Source organism: Charadrius vociferus, unplaced genomic scaffold, assembly GCF_000708025.1.
Source record: "Charadrius vociferus isolate BGI_N301 unplaced genomic scaffold, ASM70802v2 scaffold398, whole genome shotgun sequence".
Lineage (NCBI taxonomy): Eukaryota > Metazoa > Chordata > Aves > Charadriiformes > Charadriidae > Charadrius > Charadrius vociferus.
The window spans coordinates 1,080,618-1,102,405 of NW_009649571.1; the positions used below are offsets into that span (position 1 = coordinate 1,080,618).

General features: G+C 47.6%; 1 protein-coding gene across 1 annotated transcript in view; it reads right to left on the reverse strand.

The window, feature by feature from the left end:
- Window positions 1-315: 315 nt before the first annotated feature.
- Window positions 316-21,788, reverse strand: part of ZNF618 (zinc finger protein 618) — a 73,218-nt gene continuing 51,745 nt past the window's right edge. Inside the window, exons 12-15 of the mRNA XM_009890275.1 lie at window positions 16,667-16,711; window positions 8,682-8,759; window positions 3,505-3,606; window positions 316-2,360 (exon numbers count right to left, since the gene is read on the reverse strand). Coding sequence (XP_009888577.1) covers window positions 847-2,360; window positions 3,505-3,606; window positions 8,682-8,759; window positions 16,667-16,711 — 1,739 coding nt within the window. The 3' untranslated portion in view covers window positions 316-846. The remainder of the gene's footprint in view (window positions 2,361-3,504; window positions 3,607-8,681; window positions 8,760-16,666; window positions 16,712-21,788) is intronic.

A 21,788-nucleotide genomic window follows, 5' to 3' on the forward strand; every position in this document is an offset into this window, starting at 1 on the left:
ATGGGCTACTCTAGAACAAGTCTGAGAACCCCTGATGTACAGAATTCACAGAGAAGCTAATTAACACTGGGAATTCAGAAAAGAAGTTATGCTGTAAAATTTTTTTTCCAAAAAACGTAACAATTACAGACATTTTCTGCCATGAACGATTTCTCTTAGTTTTAAATCAAGCTTATAATCACTAGCTAACATGTTAAACTCAAAACTGGGAGTGGAGATAGATGAGTAACTTTTGTTTTCTGCAAAAACCATGTACAAAAAAAGTTAAAAATAAAATTAAAAAAACCCCTTTAAGTCTCCCTTCCTGATTTCTAAAGATACTGGTGTTCATAAAACACAGCTGCCCTGATAACATGCACCGTATGTCAAGAAGGCTGCAGACAAATGCCCTCAAGGTGTACAGTTATTCAAAGGAGCAAAGTCCAGTGCAGAACTGGTCTGTTCAATGTAGTCTGATTATCCATGGCAAGACGGCCCGGGGGACAAGAGGAAAGGTGGGGTGGAGGAGAAACAAAAGAAACTTCAAGTCACTTTAGATCTCAGCTGCCTGAAGACTTTAGAACATCAGCCTCCCATTGGTCTGCCCACTTGAAAACATTAGAAAGTCTGTCAAGTCCACACACTATCTATGGAAAGGAGCACGTTCCTGGCAGAGGGCTGTCTCTCTCACGTGCTCAGCTTTCCTTTCAAACTTAATTTTATATATATTTATATTTTTATATATATATAAAAAAGCACTTGGTTTCCAGGGGCATTCATAATGAGGTCCACAGTGTTTAGAACTTAAAATTCTTTTTCTTTGTTTGGAACAGTGTTTTAAAGTTTTGTTTTAATTAAAAGACAGTCTTAAAGCATGTTGGACTTCAAAAACATGAGTTTGTTCATGTCTTCTGGACTGAGTAGCCGTCTCCTTTTGATTAAGAGAGCCTGCTCACACATATTTACACATTCGCTTCTGGCACCAACAGCAGGCACTGCTAAGAGCCAAAAGGCTAGCTTGGCTAGTTTTGTATGCTTTTGGGTAACACACGACCAGTACTGAAACAGGTCAGGGGTGGCCTGGAAGAGAGGTTCTTGCAAATAATCATAGACTTCATTTTTCCCGAACCAATCTTCTTCCTGAGCTGCTGTGGCCTCCCCTGCTGCCCGAGGCTTCTTGGTTGAAGGTTCAAATTCTGTTTCTTCTGCCCAGGACTCTTTCACCTCATTGATCAACTCACAGACCTTGCCAATGATCTCTTCGTGCTGGTACGGTGGGACGGGCCGCAGCTTCTGCTGAGGATCTAAGATCATGGCTACCTTGTGTGCCGAATGAACTTTGAAGTTCTCCTTCAGCGCCTCCAAGAAGAGGTGGCAGAGTTTGCTGACCACGCCAGCATCGTTAGCTTTGGAAGTGAACAGTTTCTCCAGTTTGACATAGGTGGGCAGTACCAGCTGCAAGGTGGGCCGGCTCTCATTGCTCAACTCAATCACTGCCTGTTTCACCGGAGCCAAAATGGCTGCCAGGTTGCTGAGCAGGTGTTTGTTCAGGTTTTGGATGAGGTTCATCTTCTTGGCCCTGCTGTAGAACTCGCAGATCTGCTCGTAGCGCTCGTGGACGAGCAGGAGGGAGTCGGTGACCGAGTTCCAGCAGGGTGGGGGAGAGGTCTCTTCCAGGGAGCCAAAGGTCTCCTTCGAGAGGCCCGTGGACCCTGCCAGATCTTCACAGACATTCAGGAGCTCGATCACTTCGTGCATATTGCGAGCCTGTAGTGTTCGCTTATTCAGCACACTCTGCACTACTGAGTTCAAGGCACAGGCCGAACAACGCAAGCACATGCCTGCCTTGGAGAACGCAGAGGAATTGACTTTGCAGTCTGTGACATACACCGTCCTGATCTCTGACATCACAAACTCCGAGAGCACGTTCTGTACCCAGTGGTGGATAAAATCACCATTATCTCGAATGTCTACGCCCTTAATTCCCAGGACGTAACTCTTGATGTGGTTGCCTTCTACCTGATAAGCTGTCAGGATGTAGCAAGAATCGGGGCCGATGCTCTGGGAGTGGCAAGTGACACCGATGCCGAGGCATGCGTTGCTGCCCAGGGCGCAGGTGACTTTCACCTTCACTTGGTTGTACATCCGAGGCAAATGCTTCAGAGCCAGCGTGTTGAAATTGCCAAGGATTTCGGTGACAGAGAAGGCACCATAGCGAGCTCCACTATCCACCAGGGTCTGTGCTAGCTTGATGAATTCCTTCCCACTCACCACGCTCAGAGCCCCAAGGTCAGTGCACATCACCCTCAGGAGCCTCTCGGCAATGTTCTGCCGCTCCTTCTCTGGGATCGCGCTGTTCCCTACCGAACCGCTCGCGGATGCTGCAGTGAAATACAAGGAGGGAGAGAAAGCACCAGATGAGAACTGCTCCTCTGCAACGGGAGAGGGAAGGAAGTCACAAAACAATTCTGAGAGAGACCCAAAGAGGTGGAACACGCCCAGATGATGGCAGAGACATCTCCAACCCCAGATTTCTTCCCCCAAGGGTTTCTGGACAGAGGAACCTCCAGGGACAGGCCTTGCTCTTGCTTAGGGCAGCAAGGAGCTTATCTGCATGCTTTCCCTGGTGTGGGGACTGAGGCAGAGCACACACTATCTACTCACAGTTCACTCCCTTAACCAATGGCACCTCCACGGTGTTCACTGAGGAACTGCCTAGATAAGTCATAATCACGTGTGCTGTTTGCTATCCATATCTAAGTGCTGGTGGTCACAACTTAGCCCACCTGGAAAGCTGGACATCTTTCCATTTTTGTGATTTGAGCCTTTTCTTTGAGACAGTTATTTTAAGAGGAGTTGCTTCAGTGAAGCACACAACTTCCTCCACCATCGCAAACAGTGTTGAAGCCCAAGTTTCCATTTCTTCCACTGAACTCCAGCAGCCCCAATTTTTGTGGCTGATTTTGGGCAATGTGAATGTCATTTTTAGCCATACCAGAACACAAAAGCACCATGCTTTTGTATCACCCTTCCCCCAGGCTGCTCAGCGCAAGTGCTTCAGAACTGATTTCCCACAGGGCTGTGTTTTACCTTTTCCCATGGTGAAGCACAAGCTCACAGGATAAGCTGGAGATAGAGCCAGATGCTGGCTGCCTGCCAGCGCAGGGTGTGACAGGTTATGCCTATGTCACACCATGACAGTTAGATTAACTTTTCAACCCCAGGCTGGAAAGTCTGATGTTGGATCAGAAGTTAATTTTTTCCAGGAGTTCCCAAATGCATCTTCCTTACAAACCTTTCCTACTGTTTCCCCAGGGTTCCCAGTACTCCTTGCATACGAGCGCTCCTGTAATGGGAACGGGTGCTCTGCTCTGGGTAGTACATGAATTACGGACGAAATCAAGAGCAGTCAGGCGAGGACAAGGGCCTTGGTGCAATGCCCATCACTGCTGCACCCTCTCTGATAGTCACTCGTTCAAAGCAGACAGGTAAGCCCGGGACAGAAGAGCAAACACTGCTACGTACTATTGTTGGCGTTATTTCTTTGGAGCTGTGGTTTCCACTTTTCTTCAACAACAGCTAGAGGTGATCTGGGCTGGCTAGAGGCAATATTGTTCTCGTTGTCAGCTGTGGGGCGAGAGACAGGGAGCTGTTAGAATCACAAGATAATAATGCTTAAAGCACAAAGAAGGGGAAACAGTACCCATCTGCTTAGCATTTACTTATAGTTCTTTTAACTAAGGTGACACCAATCTACTACATTGTCTGTAGCTTTCAAGCAGTTTTCAGTGAGATGGCACATTACCGTCAGAAACCTTGAAAACTGGCTTTGGACTTACAACTTATCACCTCCCAAAATGTGACTGAAATGACAGTGGCTTTTTCTGTGCATCAGTGATGCTGATGCCATCAGCACACCTTGAGAAATGTTGCCCAATCAAGTGAAGCTGCACACCAGGAGGAATTGAAGTTCCTTGTGCAGCCTGACTCGTGGAATTTGCTTGCTTTCAAAATGAAAGGAGGTGTAACAAACACTTATCCTTCTTTTGCCTCACTGCCTCTTTCTGCACTGCAGGTGCCTTCCCTTTTCTTTACTGTTAAGTACTTTGGCTTTCAAGCTATGCTCAACTCCTTTGTATCTAAGGATCTTATTACAATATTCATATATGGTTTCCCCCCACTGTAGAGAGAGGGCCAATCTCCTCTTGGGCTGCTCACTGCTGCCTCAGACTGGGTGCAAAAATAAAAAACCTCATGTTTCTGGAGTGTGACCAAAGACCGTTCCTTCCTATCGCTGCAGATACCAACTGCCCGGGGGTCTTTGCGTTCATGCTCCCATTTCTGTATATGTAACTGGGCTGAATACTTCAGCTGCCAATCCAATGGGATCTTCCAAGGAAATGCAGTCAAGATCAGTAAATTCTGTATTGTATCCACGTTCTTTCCTGTCCTGTGTCCCAAGAATTTCTCCCCACCCTCTTGAGGGGATTTTCTGGTTCTTAGCACACTTCAGTATGAAACTGTGCTCTGAAACAGGCTGTGAAGCAATAACGAAGTGCACAATGAAGAGAGGTGGAAGAGGAAGGAGAACGATGGAGAGAGACTGATGACCAGGCTGAACAGAAGGATGGAATTAAAAACAAAGAAGACAAAGCAGGTCCTTTACTCATCACAGCTGCACTTATTTCACCTAATTTTGGACATCTCTATTAGACACACTGCTCTTCAGAGTGGCCCCTTGAGGCTCCTTTTACACTCAGTGGTGCAAAACAGGCTTAAGATTGCGATTCATTCACCCAAGCAGAACTAGATGTCTCTGTAGTGTAAGATCCATCACACCCTGGACTCACCTGGGGCCAATGACTTCTTCTTCACTGATTATAAAGAGAGTCCAAGTTGACCAGCTCAGGTGGCAATATCTATAGCCTATGCACACCAGCACGCAATGAAATGAATCCTGCCCCAGTGCTGTAGACAGCAGAGCACCAATTAGAGGAATGCCTTATTAAGGCACACACAGGTGCTTTGCTCCGCAGCCCAGGTTGATCTGGTGCTGAGCAGAGCAGTGGGCTGTCCATCGGAACAAACGAGAGGGCAAAGTTGCTCTCCTTCATGTGTGGCAATGACCTGGGAGAGAAGGGAGACCAGCAAGGAAGAGACAAGCAATGATGTGATGAAACTCCAGCACTCTCTTCCTTACTAGTAAGTCCTCTCGAATTTGTGCAGCTCTGCATGTTAATGGCTGAGGCATTCACAAACCTTGCTGATGAACAGTCACAGACTGCACAGTTATTATGAGATCTTGGCACTGCACTGGCCACAGACCGGATCCACACCTAAGAGCCACCCAGGATATGACAGAACCAGGGCAGACTTGGGGACTGCCTGGAGGGCTGTATGTGCCCAGGGAATTCGCTGGTTGTGGCTGGTTCCTGGGGAGCACTGCCATGCTCAGGACTGCAGCCAGAGGTCAGTCTTTGCAGGTGTGGAGGAGGCATGAAGAGCAGGAGGTGCTCCAGTGAATGCCAGCGATCAGATATGACACATCTCTTTTCCCCCAGCATTTGCCTGGAGTAACTGCTCTTGAGCTAATGCCACCACTGACCTCAACTCCAACATCTGCGGGTAGGCAAAGGGAAACGCTGGATGTTGCCTACTAACTTTGTTCATGGTTCAGGCCTTCCTTGTCCTGGTAAGGGGTCTTGGGGGGAGAAACCCTCTATATTTCCTCCCCCCAACTCTTTATCTATTTTATAATAATAGGGGATTCATTATGTACAAATATCTCCTGGCATTCAATGTGGCATTAATGAGATTTGTGCATTTCAGCCTCATCTTCCTTATCAGGCAGTCTGTGAACTACACAGATCATGGTTCTTTAATTTCTCTTCATGCCTCCAATCCTTTAATCCAGGTTCAGCCTAGTCGTCCTTTTATTTTTTTAGCTCTAGATTGTAGGAAGGGCATTATATGGTAGCACTCGACCTGAACAAAGTACTCTAAAGGGAGTCAAAGCTGTATATTGTACAGTGTAATTACAGAACAAATTCCTTTGCCTGGTGTTCTGCTGTTCTATTTCCGCCTTTCAGCATCCAATTTACATTCTAATTGCTTCTTCTCATTGTGTAGCCGCTTTATGGAGCTATAATCTCTCCTTACTACCTTCTAGCCTACAGGCTTAGCCCCCTCAATGCCTCAAGAGCCAGTATGTCTCTGCTTTTGCTCCTTGAGGCCAGCGCCACATTCCCTGTCGTCAGTCACTTTCGAGAGGGGCTCAGTGGATGCGTCACATTTAGTTGGAAGAGATCAGCCCTTTGCATCAGACACGATAAGCCAAACTGGAATCCTGAACGCATTAACTGAGGGAGCATTTAACCTGTATGGGCTTCCTGTATGCCTGCATCCCCACAATGAAACATCCCTTGAGCCAGGCACATGAACTGGTATAAACCGCTACAACGCCAGTGTCCCCAGTATGTGGATCCTATGCCACCAGTTCTGCTGACTACTGCAAGGGCTCTGTACTCCCAGAATTCAGAGATGTTGTGCTGATGATGTTTCTTGGATATGGAAATTCCCAAGCTCTGACAGGCTAAAAGGCAACAAACTGCGACCGGAGTAACCACAAGCCCTGTGCAATCTCCACTGTTGCTCTGCTGAATATCCAGCACTGTCATCCACCCAAACCATCTGCAGCTTTCACACCTCTTCACTTTGTTTTGCCCTCATCCCACAGCACCAAATACCGCGCCGCTGGCCCCCAGCTGCGTAGATCTGGAGGAAAGGCTGCCGTTCCCTCCAGAGGAAGAGACGTGAGCACAGGACTGGCAAGCACCAGGCACAGAGACGCCACAGCAGGGGACAGGGGATGGCGACTTTCACAGGGGCAGTCTCTGTGACACCTGGAGAAAGCACTTAAAGAAGACACGGAGAAGCTTGCTGTCACTGCACCGGCGAGACATTCAGGAGGAAGCAGCCAAGCAGAAGACCGTGACTTACAAACAGAGCAGGGAGAGATGAGAAAATACAGAGTTTAACAGGAGTCATCCTGAACTGGGGAGAGGGGATTTACGCATTAATATACCTCTGCTGATTTTACATGACTCGGATCACAGATACCTGCTCCCTCCAGCCCTGTTCTGCGTCCAAACTAACCCAGGTGGACAAGCCCAGAGGCCATGGGTCATTTGTAAAGAAGAGAGAAGGAAGAAGCTGCAGACAGCACTAGATTAAAATTTCCAACGGCTCACGCCTTGCCAGTGAATTGCCATTCTCCCCTTTGACACCTTTGCCTCGGTCCCTCCTTTGCTGCTCCTCAGTGTCACCAAGAGCTGTAACTCAAAATGCTGCACTTCAGTACTGGAGACCAGAAGAATGAAGAGGATGGTCAGGACGCAGCTTGGAGGCAAGCAGAAACCGCCGTCGACAAACAGCAAGAACAGACGCCACCACCACGGAGTGATGGCACTACCCTGAGCGGAGCTTCACCACTCCTCTGCGTAACCTGAAGTCCAACTACTCCACATTAATCAGGTTATGCTCTAACAGAAAATAACATCCACAACATTCATACCATCTCGCAACAAATCACCCTAAACGTCTCTTCATAACATTGCAAAGACGGCAAATAAAGTAGCTGCTGAACAAGACACAAAGCCTGCACTAAGATTTGCCAAGGAGAACTGAACTGAAGCAGAGGAACCACGCAGAACGCAAGGGATGCTCATTAAAATTAGGACTAAAACTAAAACACAGAAAAAGGTAAGAACTTTGATTAGAATTAGTTACAGAATAAAAAATATGCTTTTCCTCAAGCCACTTGTTCTTCCGTGCCACTCTACTCAGGGCTCACCTGTAAAGTAAGGGTAAATGCAGGCACTGAACGAGCACCTCAACAGAGCAGCTGTCTGTCGCAGAACACAGATCTGTCAAAGGCGAATTAACTGGTAAACCTGTGTTAATTCACTTGAGTTTTCATTCAAGAGGTAAAAAGGAAAAAAATCTGCCAATGCCAAAAAATACCATTTCTGTATTTTTGACTATTGTGAATGCTGTCTTTGAACCAGCTTTGGCTTTGAAATCTTAAAATCGTCTCTGATGTATTGAGACAGAAAACAAAAAAGGTGGCTTTGAAACGAAGTAGTGGAGCTACTCCTCAGAATTGTCTTTTGAAGAGGGCTGAGAAGGAAATGAACACAACTGCTGAAATAGCAAATTCTTCTCCTGAGAACACATTTCAGTCCTCTGCAGAACTCCAGGAGCCACAAGCACAGAAAAAGACTTGTGTGGGCGAAGGCTCTGCTGCCCTGCAAGCGTTTTTGCTTTGTTTGCTGCAATGAGAACTACCCTTTTTGCAGGAGGGATTTCATCTGCTGGAGGAGTGACCCATTAATGCTGATGCAACGAGCATTCCCTAAATCCTTTTGGGTAAAGGGAATGAGCAGTTTGACGCGCTCTGTGCTAGCATGGCAAGTTTCCTCTCTTCCTAGGGAAAGGAGTGCATTTACGATATACCCTGAGCCTTGCATTGTCACAGCCACTATGTGCTCCAGCCTTTGAGCATCCGTTTTGCTGCAGGTGAAATTACTGGGGCTTTGGAAACCGTGAGCACAGAAGGTCTATTGACACACAACGGGGTCAACATCAGGCATCAGCGCAGAATTTAATTCTCCGCTTTAAGCGAGTCGAAGTGCCCAGCTTACCTGCATGGGACTGCATGTGCTCCAGGAGATTGTTATAAAACTGGAACTGGATTCCACAAGCTCCACAGGTGTAAGGCTCTGTTTGGGAGAAATCAGTTCAGAAGAATTACACAGAGTATGCAGGGAAGCAGCACACGTGCACACTTCAGTTTGTACCGTAGCGGGGCGGCACCTCAGGGCCCGGTCCTTGTCACCTCAGCCCACGTGTGCACATCACAGCGAACCTGAAGGGCTCGGGCTGCGGTTCGGGAAAGCGCTAGGGCATGTCACTGCTTCCCAGGCTGGGGTCGGGCATTTTTCCACTTGTTTCACTTTGCTGCCACGAGAAGGCCTGAGATGGCAGAGGGACAGCTCGTGCACTAAAGCGAAGCGCCTGCGGTGTGTGTGGGGATATCTCAGTGAACCTGCACACAGATTTGAGAGGCTACACACTGACTGGGGTTTGCCAGCTCGTGCCTGCTGCAGGCTGCTTTAAGCATATCTTTGTTCTTTTTAAGCCTGAAAGCAAAGCACGGTGAATTCCTTTTACATCCAGTTCTGTCAAATTCCAGTCTCTGCTGCCTTTCCTGAGTAAGACAAGGAGCATCGGCGTGTGAAAAATCCCGTTGCTCAGAAGCCGGGGCATGGGGGAACTCAGCCTGGGTTTTTTTTGTGGCTGTCAACACGTGCAGGAAGACTGGGGAATGGTGAGTGCCACAGGGCTCAGTGGCCTAAAGTCGCCGGGGTAAGCAGAGGTGGAGGGGAAGAAGCACAGAAATCAGCGCTGTGCCAGAAGGCTGAGAGCAGAGCAGGAGAGCCATGTTGCCACAGTAATATGGATGAGCTGGAGTCAGGGAAGAGCTGGGCGCAGAGCTCCCTCATGAGCTGAAAGATACGTTTAGTTCTGTTCTAACAAGTATGTTGAAAGTGCATTTTTTCCACTGAATTAACCTAATCGCAAATGTTTGCAATTGCTCGTTTCAACAGTATTAGTTGAGTGCATTAGTTGACAGATGTAATATCAAACTACAGTGGCTGAAATATGTTAACATTGCAGTCTGCACCTATACCTCCGGATACACCAGCGCACTGCCACCACTTACGCCATGGCATTTTGTCTGGTAACAGCAGAATGGACAAATGCAAGCATTTGGCATATAAACAACTTTGCATATAAATCCCTGGCACACATGGAGAGCAAGGTCTATGGCTACAATATACCAGAAATCTGTATCTGCGTTCAAAGGGAAAGACATATTCTGTACCAATGAAGAAGCAAAAGCACCAGCATCCAGGATGGAAGAACCAAAACACAGGAAAGCACAAGCCTGACTCGGCTATGATCTGTAAAAAGTCTATCTCCGGTAGCAAACCCCAGAATTCATCAGATAGCTACATCAGATCTGCGAGGAAAAACATAAAAGAGACCATGAACAGTTCATAGAAGCTATACTTACATGCGGAAGGTTAAACACCCTGCTGTGCCTCTCCCACAGAACCTACAGCCCTCTGAAGCGATGGAGCCAGCTCCACCCGGAGGAGCTGTGTTCAGCGCTTTATTTAACTTGCTGTCTTTTCTTGTGATGCTACTCCTGTGTTTTGCTGCAGTGAGGAAGTTTGGAAATACTGTGCTTAAGTAACTGTGCTTGTGAAAAAAAGGGAAGACTTTGGGAGCTGAGTGGCACCCCTGGGAATTTCAGGACTGGGGGAATTAACACGGACTGCCTCTTTCTGTTGAAATCATCAGTCGTGAAATAGTCACTTGTGGTAAAACGCCACAAAAGGAACAATGTAATCTAATTGTTTAGAAGTCTTTTGTAATTATCAGATCAGAGAGGAGAAGACCCCACATGGGTGCAAACCACCCCTCTTAGACATATATTTCAATGTTCGATGACTTGTGTTATCAATGCACCTATTTGCCTCTGCTGCTTATGGAGCTTAGACTGCTCACATGGAAATGTCTCAAACTAAGCAGGTTGACTCCCCCTTTAAGTGTCAAAATTAACATTTAATTCATCTAATGAAAGAAGTCACACTTCAAAGAGCCTGCTGAATGCTGCTGACAGGTTCCTGGCAGGGTCAGAAGAGCTGCGGAGCTGCAGCCAAGGCAGCCCACAAAGCCACCCTCCCGCTCTCTGCCCCATTGCTTTGCTGGAGCCCCTTCCCCTACACCAGAGTTGGGAGAACAGAACACGCTGTACATTTGCGCTTCAGAAAGCCTGAAATCTAGAGATGTCACCCTGCGGTCCCCTGGGCCACTTTCAGGTCTCCGCATGCCATTTAAACGTAAACATGCACATGCATTCCCTTCTGCCATCTCTGCCTGTAGTGACCTTGGCCAGAGAAAGCGGTGGTGGAGCAATCCATCCTTCACTGCTGCAGTTCGAGGACTCTCCTCTGCTCCCAGACAAGTACACAAACTCCACAGTTCCCCTCGAAGCAGGTTTCCAAGTAGCCACCAGAACCACCCTTCCCCTAAGCCCAGTTACAGGGCGCCTCACTGGGAAGCACATGGCTCACACACAGCCAGCGGTCTCCAAGCAGCACATTTCTCACATTCATTTTTTTCTCTTGTTTCACTACATCCTCTTATTTCCTTCTCAGCTCATTTTGTCTCACTGAGCTGCTTCACCTTCCTCCTGTTACATTCTCACCTATTTTATCACCATAAGCCTGTGCTGCCTTTCGTCTAGCTCTCCCCTTGCCTGACTCCCCTTCACTGCTGACCAGTCTTTTCTGGGTTCTTCCCATCTCCATCCGTCATGCAGTGACCATCAAGGTCTCCAGAGTTCTTCACCTCAAGCTCCTCCCTCTGCCCCTGGAACATACTGTATACTCAGTGCACTTAGGGATTTTGAAAGATCTCTCATCTGTGATTCTTCTCAGAAAATATCCTGTTGATTTTCATCCCATTTCCAAAAGCCTCGCTTCTGTTCTACTACAGAAATGTCCACCTCTGGAAACAAAACCACTGTCTATTTTCAAAAAATAATTTCACATTCTGAAAACGACGAAACATTTTCTAAAGGTTTTTGAGACAAAGAGCCACAGAAGTCTACAGTTTGCTACAAATGTTAAGTTAAAAGTTAAAGTACACAAGCTAAAACTAGGGATAAAATTTAAATTCATCCAACAATTCAAAAATCTTTCCCGGGGAGGAAGGAAAGGATGCTTGGGAGGATGTGCAGAATCCCTGTGGGAATGAATGAACTCACTTTACTTCCCAGGGCTTTCTCAACCCTCATACTTCTGAGATTTCAGCTTCTAAGCCCCTTGTGCTCCACAGCGCAGAGCTGGGAACAGTCATGCTGGCTGGAAGGAGGGTGGGATGTGTCAGTTCTAGAAGAGGGGTCTGGAAAGTGGAGAGGAGAAAGAGGCAATCTGTACCTGAAACCAGGCAAAAGCCACCGCCGGAAAGGGATTGCTCATCTGGGCTGGTACACACGGTGAGTAAATCCCTGCTCCCTTTGATTTCTCCTTGCAACTTAAAGGTATAGTTAACTGGAAAAGTTGACAAAACTTCTCTGCTCCAATCAACGAACCTCTCCTTTCCCTCTTAGCTTTGCTGGTGGCGGTACAAGAAAAGCTGGGACCCATTTGTGCTGTCCACACCAACCCCCTGAGAACATCTGTGCTCCCCAACAGCCCCACTTGTTTTGAGTGGCAAAGATAGGCCTTATGTGTACGAGCAACGCAGGAGGAGCGGCTGTGCAGTCAGCTCAGAAACGGCTCAGAGGCTTCCGACCTGCAGCGGGACTGCCTGGACAGTCTGTCTCGCGCTGCTGGAAACCTTCTCCCTCACCTTCTCAAACCCTTACTTCCTTCTCAGGAACCAATTCCTTTTGCTGCTCCACATCTGAGGGAGATGGGGAGTGGGAGTTGTGGCAGGGGGGGTGTGCTCCCCAACAGCCCCACTTGTTTTGAGTGGCAAAGATAGGCCTTATGTGTACGAGCAACGCAGGAGGAGCGGCTGTGCAGTCAGCTCAGAAACGGCTCAGAGGCTTCCGACCTGCAGCGGGACTGCCTGGACAGTCTGTCTCGCGCTGCTGGAAACCTTCTCCCTCACCTTCTCAAACCCTTACTTCCTTCTCAGGAACCAATTCCTTTTGCTGCTCCACATCTGAGGGAGAGGGGGAGTGGGAGTTGTGGCAGGAGCAACAGTAGCCTCTTTCAATGAGAAAAAAACAGCCATTCACCCCACGTGCCCAGACAGGCTCCTGGCTCTCACTTGGGCCTGTGGGCTTCTTACCCATGCCAGGTGCCGCGAACTTTCCAGCTCTGCTCCCTTGGCACGGGCTGGGCAGGAGGCTGCTCTGCTTTCTCCAACCTCCTCTATTTGCGTTCCCCTGGGCCAATGCTAAACGTGCTGGTGCCAGCTTGTCTCTTGCGGTGTACTTGGCTTGCGCAGGCTGCGGGTTGGGACTCCAGTTCACACCTGTAACCACAGCTCCCAGAGCCCTCAGCCCTCCTGGGCTGGTGCAGGACGTGGGCTCCACCATCCAAAGACCCGACCAATTCCCAGAGAGCATGCAGAGCTGCCGCACTCACACAATCCTCCTTCACGCTTGTGTCTCAAAGCAGTGGAGGATAAATTCACCAGGCTGCGTCAGAAGCTTTCCCTTCCTCCCCTTATTTCCACAACTCATTCCTAGTAACCACTGCTCAGCCTAAAGCAGCTGGATGATGGGAAGGGAGGGTGTGAAAACAGCTCAAAACTCGTCTTATGCAGCCACAAAAGGTGGGAGGAGACCGGCAGAGAGCTCACCCAGGCTGCCTTCAGAGTACTGCCCTTTTACAGGCTGAAATCCCGAGCTTTGCTTGCTCTTGCTGTGTTGTCCAGGCTGTGACCGAGGCACAAGGTCCCATGGTTCACATGTAGCAGACTGTGGTCAGTGCATCCGACAAAAACTTCACATTAACAAATAAGCCATTAAAATCCTTCAGCGTTCAACTCTGAACCTGCAGCCCTGCATTCACACTTTGCTAAACGTCTCAGAAGGTAAAACGCCAGGCTGCTATCGTTCCTCTACCCACCTCCAGAAAGGAAGCTTTTCACATAGCCGAGACCAGAGCCATGACGCTGGGGCAGCAGTCAGAGATGCTGCATTTTCTGCAGGCCTTGGGATACATCTTGAGCTCTCCCATGGGTTCACATTCAGCCACAGCTAGGAGGCACTTTCCGGCAGCAGCAGGAGAAGCTGAGAGCCCGTGCAGCGACAGGGAAACGGCTCTGCCTGACCCTGACACGTGCTGCTGCGCAGGGAGCCCTGCAATGCAAGGCTCTGGGACCTCCTGTCCTCCTTGTTCTGCCACAGGGCTGAGCTGCACGCCAGAGGCTTTGTTGCAGAAAGGATGGAAAGAGGCTCCAAGCATTCACAAAAGGATAAGAAATCATGAACTGGACCCTCCAGGGAGTTCAGGCTGCTGCATTAGTCCCACTGTCTCCCTGGCTCTGTGTTGTTGCTATATGTTCAGAAGCCTTCTCCAATCCTGTAGCCTAAATTTGGCAGCAGAAAGTCTGTGCATGAAACAGCAAATGTTGCGTGGGCCAGACCTGTCCACACGGTGCTGGAGAAGGGGAGAGGGTACAACACTGACTGTATGACAGGCAACTCCCAGCACAGCCCCTACGCTGCTCCCCCGCTACCTGTCCACCCACCATCTTCTCCCATCTCCTTTCTCCTCCAATTCCTCCTTCCTCCTCCAGTCTCTCCTTCCTCAATGCCTGTCCCCTTCCACTCAGAGCTCATGGCACAGACTCAACGGGTTTTTCTCCTGAGCTGTGTTGTCGCTGCGCTACCCGTTCCTTCCACCCCCGCCCGGCAGAGGAGCAGACCCCAGCACGGTAAGATGACCATCTCTGCAGCGGCAGTGCTACCCTCTCGACAGCAACTTGAGGATCCCACTGCGCTGAGCCAGGATCCGGACTCTGAATAGCAATTCTGAAGCAAAATATTTGAAAATTTGGAAGGAGGAAGAAATCACTCTGAACGTGTCCTGTCTGCTGGCAGAAAAGGGCGACTCTACAGCCAGCTGATCTCAGCAGAGTCTGACTCTCATTTTCCCTCAACGTAGAGGGGTTGTGTGGTGGAGAGCATGAGAAAATCAACTCCAAGCAAGAAGTGCCATTGGAACTGCAAACACCCACCCCAGGGAACTCCTAAAGCCTCTTGCAAGTCGGAACCTCAAGCATTGCAGCATCCCCAGGCAATGGTATCACGCACCAGAGAGCTTTCCTCCCCAAAAAGAAGAGACATTAGTCTGTGGGGTGCTGGGTGCTGGGTGCTGAGCACAATGCAGTCCTTCTCCCCAAAAGTATCCTTCCCCCCAAAACCGACCTCCTTTGCGAGCCAGGTCCTCTCTGCTCTGAACGAGACAGGCTACCACCTCACCCTTACCGTTGCCCAGTACTCTCTGAAAACACCTTTACAGAAACCTAAAGCACCAGCAGCTGCTGAAGTCCTTCAGCAGTTCTCCTGAGCCACACAGAACTAACGCTCACAGTTGGTTACACAATTTAAAACATCTTTCCCCAGGGCTATTATTAGACACTTTTATTAGTGCTTTATATATACGCAGTGAACAAGGCTCCAGAGTACGGCAGCAGGCTGTGTAAGCCAAGACAGAGAAAAACCAGCATTTGTGCTTAGGTTAAATAAATCACTCTAATTCCCATGTTAAAGTCTCACTGCCACATCTAAGCCAGAGAAAATAGCAGAGCCTGGTTTGAGGCCAGGAGCGAACATGAGTTGAGAGCTTTTAACAGAAAGTTTCAACAGAAAACACCCCGAGCCGGTGGTGCGCGAGGGAAAGCCGGCAGCCAGCTCAGCAACCGACAGCCGCACAGGCAGCAGCCCCCGGGCAGCTCTCTCCTCCACAGAAAAGACCCACATTTCAACACTTCGGTCCACATTCTGATGAAAAACAAATGCAGAAGAACTGTAAGGGAAACTTCTTGGTGTTTTCGCCCACTGTTTCCACTGGCTTTAGTTTTATTAATAGTGTAACTGCATCTTCCCGTACCTTTGACACAAACTGATGAAACACTGCATTAGAATCAGCAGCAGTCTCCTAGAAAAACACCATCACGTACCAAAATGAGTGGAAGTTTCCTGAAAGCAGAACTTTTGCCACTTCCACCCATCTCAGACAACAAAAGAGGTGCTACATAAGAAGGTGCTACGAAGCATGCTTTAACAAGGGGAGTCCTGAACACATCACAGTTGTCAAATTTGTTGGCACTAATTTGATTTCTCTTCCAACGTGAACTCTCATGTTCTGAATAAAGCTCTCACTTCTTCCTCAGATTTGTAAGTGGAGAAAGAACGAGAGTCCTCCGCCACCGCGGCGATGCTCAGGGTGCAGCACTCAGGGCTGTCCTACACTAAGGGACAGCAGTCCTGGAGTTTGGTGCAGACAGTATCACCCCTGAAACCCAGACGCAAGCCAAGCAGTCACCAAACACTCTGCAAGGCAAAGGAAGATCTCCAAGGACAGAGTTCTGAGCAGAGACCACCTGCGTCCGCCCATCCCAAACCTGCTCTCGCTCCCTCCTGCTGGCTCACCACCATGTCCCAGGCTCCCATGGCTCATCTGTGCTCTCAGGCCAAAGGGAATCGACCCTGCAAAGGTGTGTAGTGAGCTGAGCCACGAAAACAAGTTTTCCTGCGCATAAATGTAACTTAAACATGGATTCATTTTCAGTCTTCAAACCTTGGTCTCTCAGAACACATTATCGGCACATTTCACAAAACTTAACTCCCAGAAGGCTGTAAGTCAGTCGAAATGATCTAGCAGCACACACTGCACAGAAACACCCTGAAGGATTGCTGTTGCATTTAAATCTGAAACCAGAGCCACAGAAGTGAGGCATTTTGTTTTTGACATCTGGACTCATAATAAAAAAAAACATTTATTCATGAAAAATGCTAAGAGGGCAGGCCAGCACGGCTGCAGGGTGGGAGTCCCTGCCTTTGCGCACCACAGACATCCATCACACTTACTTTGTAAAAGCGGGAAAGGATTTGAAATCAGGGGACTTGCGGTTTCTGCAAAAAAGAAAGAGATTTAAATATCGAGGTTGGCAGAGACCTCACTGCATGCTACACGGCTCTGCCTGTCTGCGCACCGATCCTTATCCTTACTCCACACTTCCAGATTTAACTGTGGCAGGATAGGGGTCTCCATTTACCACAACCTAGGACATGTCCAGCTGTGAATTTTCTCTCTTAGTGTCTTGCGAAGTTTCTTGTGGCTAGGAATCTGCGTCTTTCCTTCCCATTCTGAAATGTCCAGAGATTTTAACATACACCCTTATGCTACAGTAATGGATACAGTTAAGTGGGGAGGGCCAGCAGAAGAAAAGCTAAGGGGGCAAGAAAACCTTTACAAATGCTTTTTTTGGGGCCCCACATGCAAATTCCCAGATTCACCACGCAGCTTCCTCAAACTGAAGCTGGGAAGGAAAACCAAGGTGTTGTAGCCTCACTGGATGGTATGCCAAAGAAGAGAGTTCCTAAGCAGTGCATGTTACTTCAGCCTGAGAATACACATTTTCTGTCAAGCACACCTTGCAGATTTCCCCCCTTCAAGGTATGACTGCAAGGAATGGAAACCCCAGATGCTCAATGAGCCCTTGGTCAACCAGGGGCTATCTGCATCCACCCTGCGGTGCACTGGAGCAGAAGTGGTGATTCTCAGCACTTGTGCAGTTCCCTACAGTCTCCAGGTGAGGTCCTTTAGTGTTCAACCCCTGCAGAGGGGAAGAAACCATTAGTGTTAAACATTCAGTCACCAATTCAGGGCATTTACAGAATGGTCCCAGGTCCGAAGTTACGAATTGACACATCGGTGAATATGGCTCTCAGGGCAGACAGACTTGGACCGGTTTGCTCTGAAGGAAAACTTAAATCATTAACAGCGTAGGTCACGCACAGCAACCCATCGTGCTAAATATTTTAACGTGATGAGGACCTGAGCTGTTAAAAAAGGGCTTCAGCTGCCAGGGCCAGCCAGTAAGGGATGAAGATGAAGGCATGGATGATGCTTGGCAAATACATGAATAGACAGTGCTATGGAAAGGGTATGCATGGAAGGCACCAGCTGGATACAGAACGCTGCTGATCGCTTAACACTTTTCTATTCCCCACCGCTGCACTGAGCATTATTTGCAGCTGATGAGGTCTGTGTTTGGAGGAAGATCTTCACTGAAATGGGTTCCTAATGTGGTCCTACTGAGCAACTGAACAGGGCAGGGTCCTCTAGATACCATTCTTTCACTACTTGTGCTCTCTGCCTCTGCTTTGGGAAGAGCTGTACTTACTCAGTGAACACACGGATGCTCACTGGATCATCCCACGTTCAGGCTTTAAAGGGCTCTTTCAGCACCCCAGAGGCAAGTAAGCTTTTGAGGACCAAAATCTGGTATTTTACCGTCCCCCCAGAACTCAACATGATCTGGGAGAGGCACACAGCAGTGGCATAGACCACTTAATACCCCGCAGTGAATTCTCAACACACTCTCTGGCCGCTTTCCAGCCAGAAGCGCTAATGTAGTCTCCTCATTATGTTTGACTTCCTATACACATAAAAACCATTGTCAGTCTGCAACAGGAGCTCAGGCCACTTGCTAAACTTTGCTACTACGGTATTTTAAGTGAAGAAAGACTGTTGGGATTTTTCTTTATATTATGGGCCATTTTGTTGACCGTGCACTGTAATGTCGCTGCCTCAACAGTCAGTTCCACTAACACCAACTACTCAGAGAACAGTCACAGAAGTGTCATAGTTTGAATTATTAATGATAATTTGGCTTGCTTTAGGGATTTGCTCATCTTTCACTCCACTGATCCCCCAGGAAAAACTGAAGCAGGAGTTCACCCTTTTCTGCCCATGTATCTGTCTATCAGTGACCCTTCTTGCCATGTCCTGTCCAGCCCCAGCCCAGCACAGTATCTGTGCTTGAAGACTGCAATCCACAGCTCGTACGGCTGGCTGTTTGTTCCCAATTTTGCTGACTGCTCACACTCTTGCCTTAATGTCTTTCATATGTATTGTCCCAACGTCCTTCCTGGTGTCCCAGAGCTCTGGAGCAACTGGCAGGATTTCACCCACACAGACGTGCTGTTGAGCGGTTATTTTAACCCAGACATCTTTCTTCCTGTCTACAAGTTGCCTGTTAAACACAACGAGTCTGAAACAACTTAAATAAATGTGGCACCAGAAATAAACAGTTCATTCCTGGAAACCTCAATTCCATGCAAACACCCAGTCGACACAGCAACTCATATTTAGGTGACGGAGCAAAGTGACATTTTATTAACTGGAGCCTCTCCCTACATTACTCTTCTTCTAACGATGAGAACTGCACTCAGATGGTAATTCTTCATCTGGGCACATCATTTTTAGCCTGTGTTGAAAAATGCAGGTCTATGTACATGCAATTGTGTTGCCCCTTGGTCAGCATTATGAGTGCTCTGCACAGCTCAGTTATGACAATGGGGGAGCTCACATAACGACAACCTCCCCTCTTTCCTCACTCCTCAAACTTGGTCATTATCAGGCTTGGACGTCCCAGCGGAATTGAAAGGCAGCAGTAACAGGCTTGTACCATTTGCAAACCAACCAACGGATGAGAAAGAGATTTACCAAAAGATGACCCACTTGCATGAGATTTGTATTTTGTGCTTCGGTCCAGCTGACATAACCTGCAAGACAGCTGGGTGCGTCCCAGGAGGCAGAGGCACAGGGGGACAGCTGTGCTAACATCAGACTGTAATCAACAATCAAGAATTATTACAGCCCAAGCATTAAAGCTGTGTTCACCCACCAAAAATCCTAGCCTAAAAGTCACATCTTCCCAGAAGAAACCCAACCAGATTGGGATGTGCTATATGATCACTGGACTACAGACAAAGAGCAGAAGAGCATTTATGGCCAACAACAGAGAAGGAGGAAGATCTCAGTGTTCGTAACACACCTAGCTGACCCCTCCCATATGCGCAACATGAGCACCTGCACTTTCAGTGCCAACCAGCTGTTTTGGACCAGCTGGCAGTTTGAGGACCTGAACATCCTTACTCTGTAGTGAGATCATCCATCCACCCCTGTCTCATGAACACAAATAATGCTGACAACACTCTCACCATAACGATGCAATTTGCTTCATCCCAGAAGTTTGGCAGTAGCCACCACTGGGTGTCTCGGTCTGGCCTTCCCTTCGGGTGCGCTACGGGACCGGGCATCATGGTAAAGGCAAGAGCAGCAACTGAACTCCTGTTACTGCAACAGAAGTTGCATGGGGAGCGCAAGCAGACATTATGTCTGCTTCCATCACCACCAAACAAAGCTTCACAAGAGATTTATATCAAAAGTTTAATACTGATTGGCACTCTGACTTTTTGCTGCTTTCCATAAAACTAAAGGTTAGTTCTGCTCAGCTGCTGAGCAAGACAGACATACCACCTATTTCTTTTTAAGAGACTACCCTGTTTAACACACACTAAAAATACTGGCTTTATGCGGCAAGTGGCAAATGAGACATCTCTAATTATCCTTCTGCTTGAAATAGTTCCATGCTACAACTGGATGGGAATTGTGATCCATAATATACTGTAGGATGCAGCTTGTGTACATTTTCACTAGCTAAATATAACTACCGTAAGTGTGCTGCATGCGTAGGAAACCAAAGTGCACTACTGAAAAATGTTTTGCGCTTAGAAATACTAAAAAAAAATACAGTATATAAGATCTTCCTAGTCTGTCATTTCTGAAAATCCCACTAAGCGTGTGTTTAAAATTTGGTCCTATGCCCTTTAAATTTTCAGAACTGGCACTTCTCAGTCATTTCCCAACATTTTTAGTTCTAAATCAAAAGGAGGAAATTAACCTTTTTTTCATCTCAATCTCACCTCAGCTTGGCATGAATTGATTCAAAAAAGTAGGTAATTCCCTTGCCCCTCTACCCAGTCTGAAATAAACGCTGCTGGAAAGAAAAGCTTCCCCGAGTAAATATGAATGAAAAGCACTGACATTTTAAAAATGGTAAATGCTCAAATTTGCTCCACTGGAACTTATGACAGTAATAGTTACCAAATGCAGCATATGAAATTGAGACATATTTATACAGCTTAAATCAACCTTGAAAGTTAAAAATATTTCCCAATTCCCTACATAATTTTAAATTTGTCTCTTTCACATTCATAACACCTAGTGAGTTTAGACATCAGTAAATACGGCCAATTTCAATTAACTTTTTGCCTTTGATGGCTGTATTTTAAGGTATTAAACTAAAGAATTTTTTTTTCCTTTTTGCTTTTTTTTTTGTCTTCTTAAAGTCTCACAATTTCCTCCATCCCTCTTGGCCTACAACAGTTGGTGTAAACACAAATTCTTCATTTTACTAGGGAGTCATCCACAGTGTCCAAAACAACGGATCAAGGCTGGGTTATGCTGTAAACACTGAGTTAGAGATGGTCGTTGCCACTAAGGCTTTCCGAAATCAGAGAAAGTGAGACAACGGAGACATCCAAAAGCTTGGGAAGTAACACGCCTGTGGTTACACACCACACCACCCCAGGGCCAAGTCTGCAGAGTCCCAGTCAAACACTGCTCTCCCCAGTCCAGCTGCGCACGGTGGAAGAGGAAGGCAGCAAGCCTTCACTACTGAACACAATGCACGCATTTGCCCCTTTCTGGGGCTTCTTCCTTGCCCTGCTCAGGCTGATAATCACTAGCTTTTGCAAGAAGAGTATTTCCCAAGCTGCCCTTCAAATATTGTTTTGGAATTTAGTACAGCAAAACCCTGCACACTTCCAAGACTCAGCAAAAAGACCACCACCAAGGAATGTTTTCTTGAAAGCAGCTTTACAGCATCTTAGATGACTAACAGCTTATGCATCGCAACGAGCAAATTCCATCTTTCGGGATCACATCATGTCATTGTTTTCTGGACCTTGCTTACTTCAGCAGTGAATAATCACACGCTTCATGAGACTTGGGACCTCTGCGTTGGCTGCCTGCGCTCCAGAAGTGGCACAAGGAAGCAATCTGCCTATTTTAGCAGATACTATTTTTAAAGCACTGTGAAACTTCCAGGTTTCATCAAAAAGAAAGTTTAAAAGACTG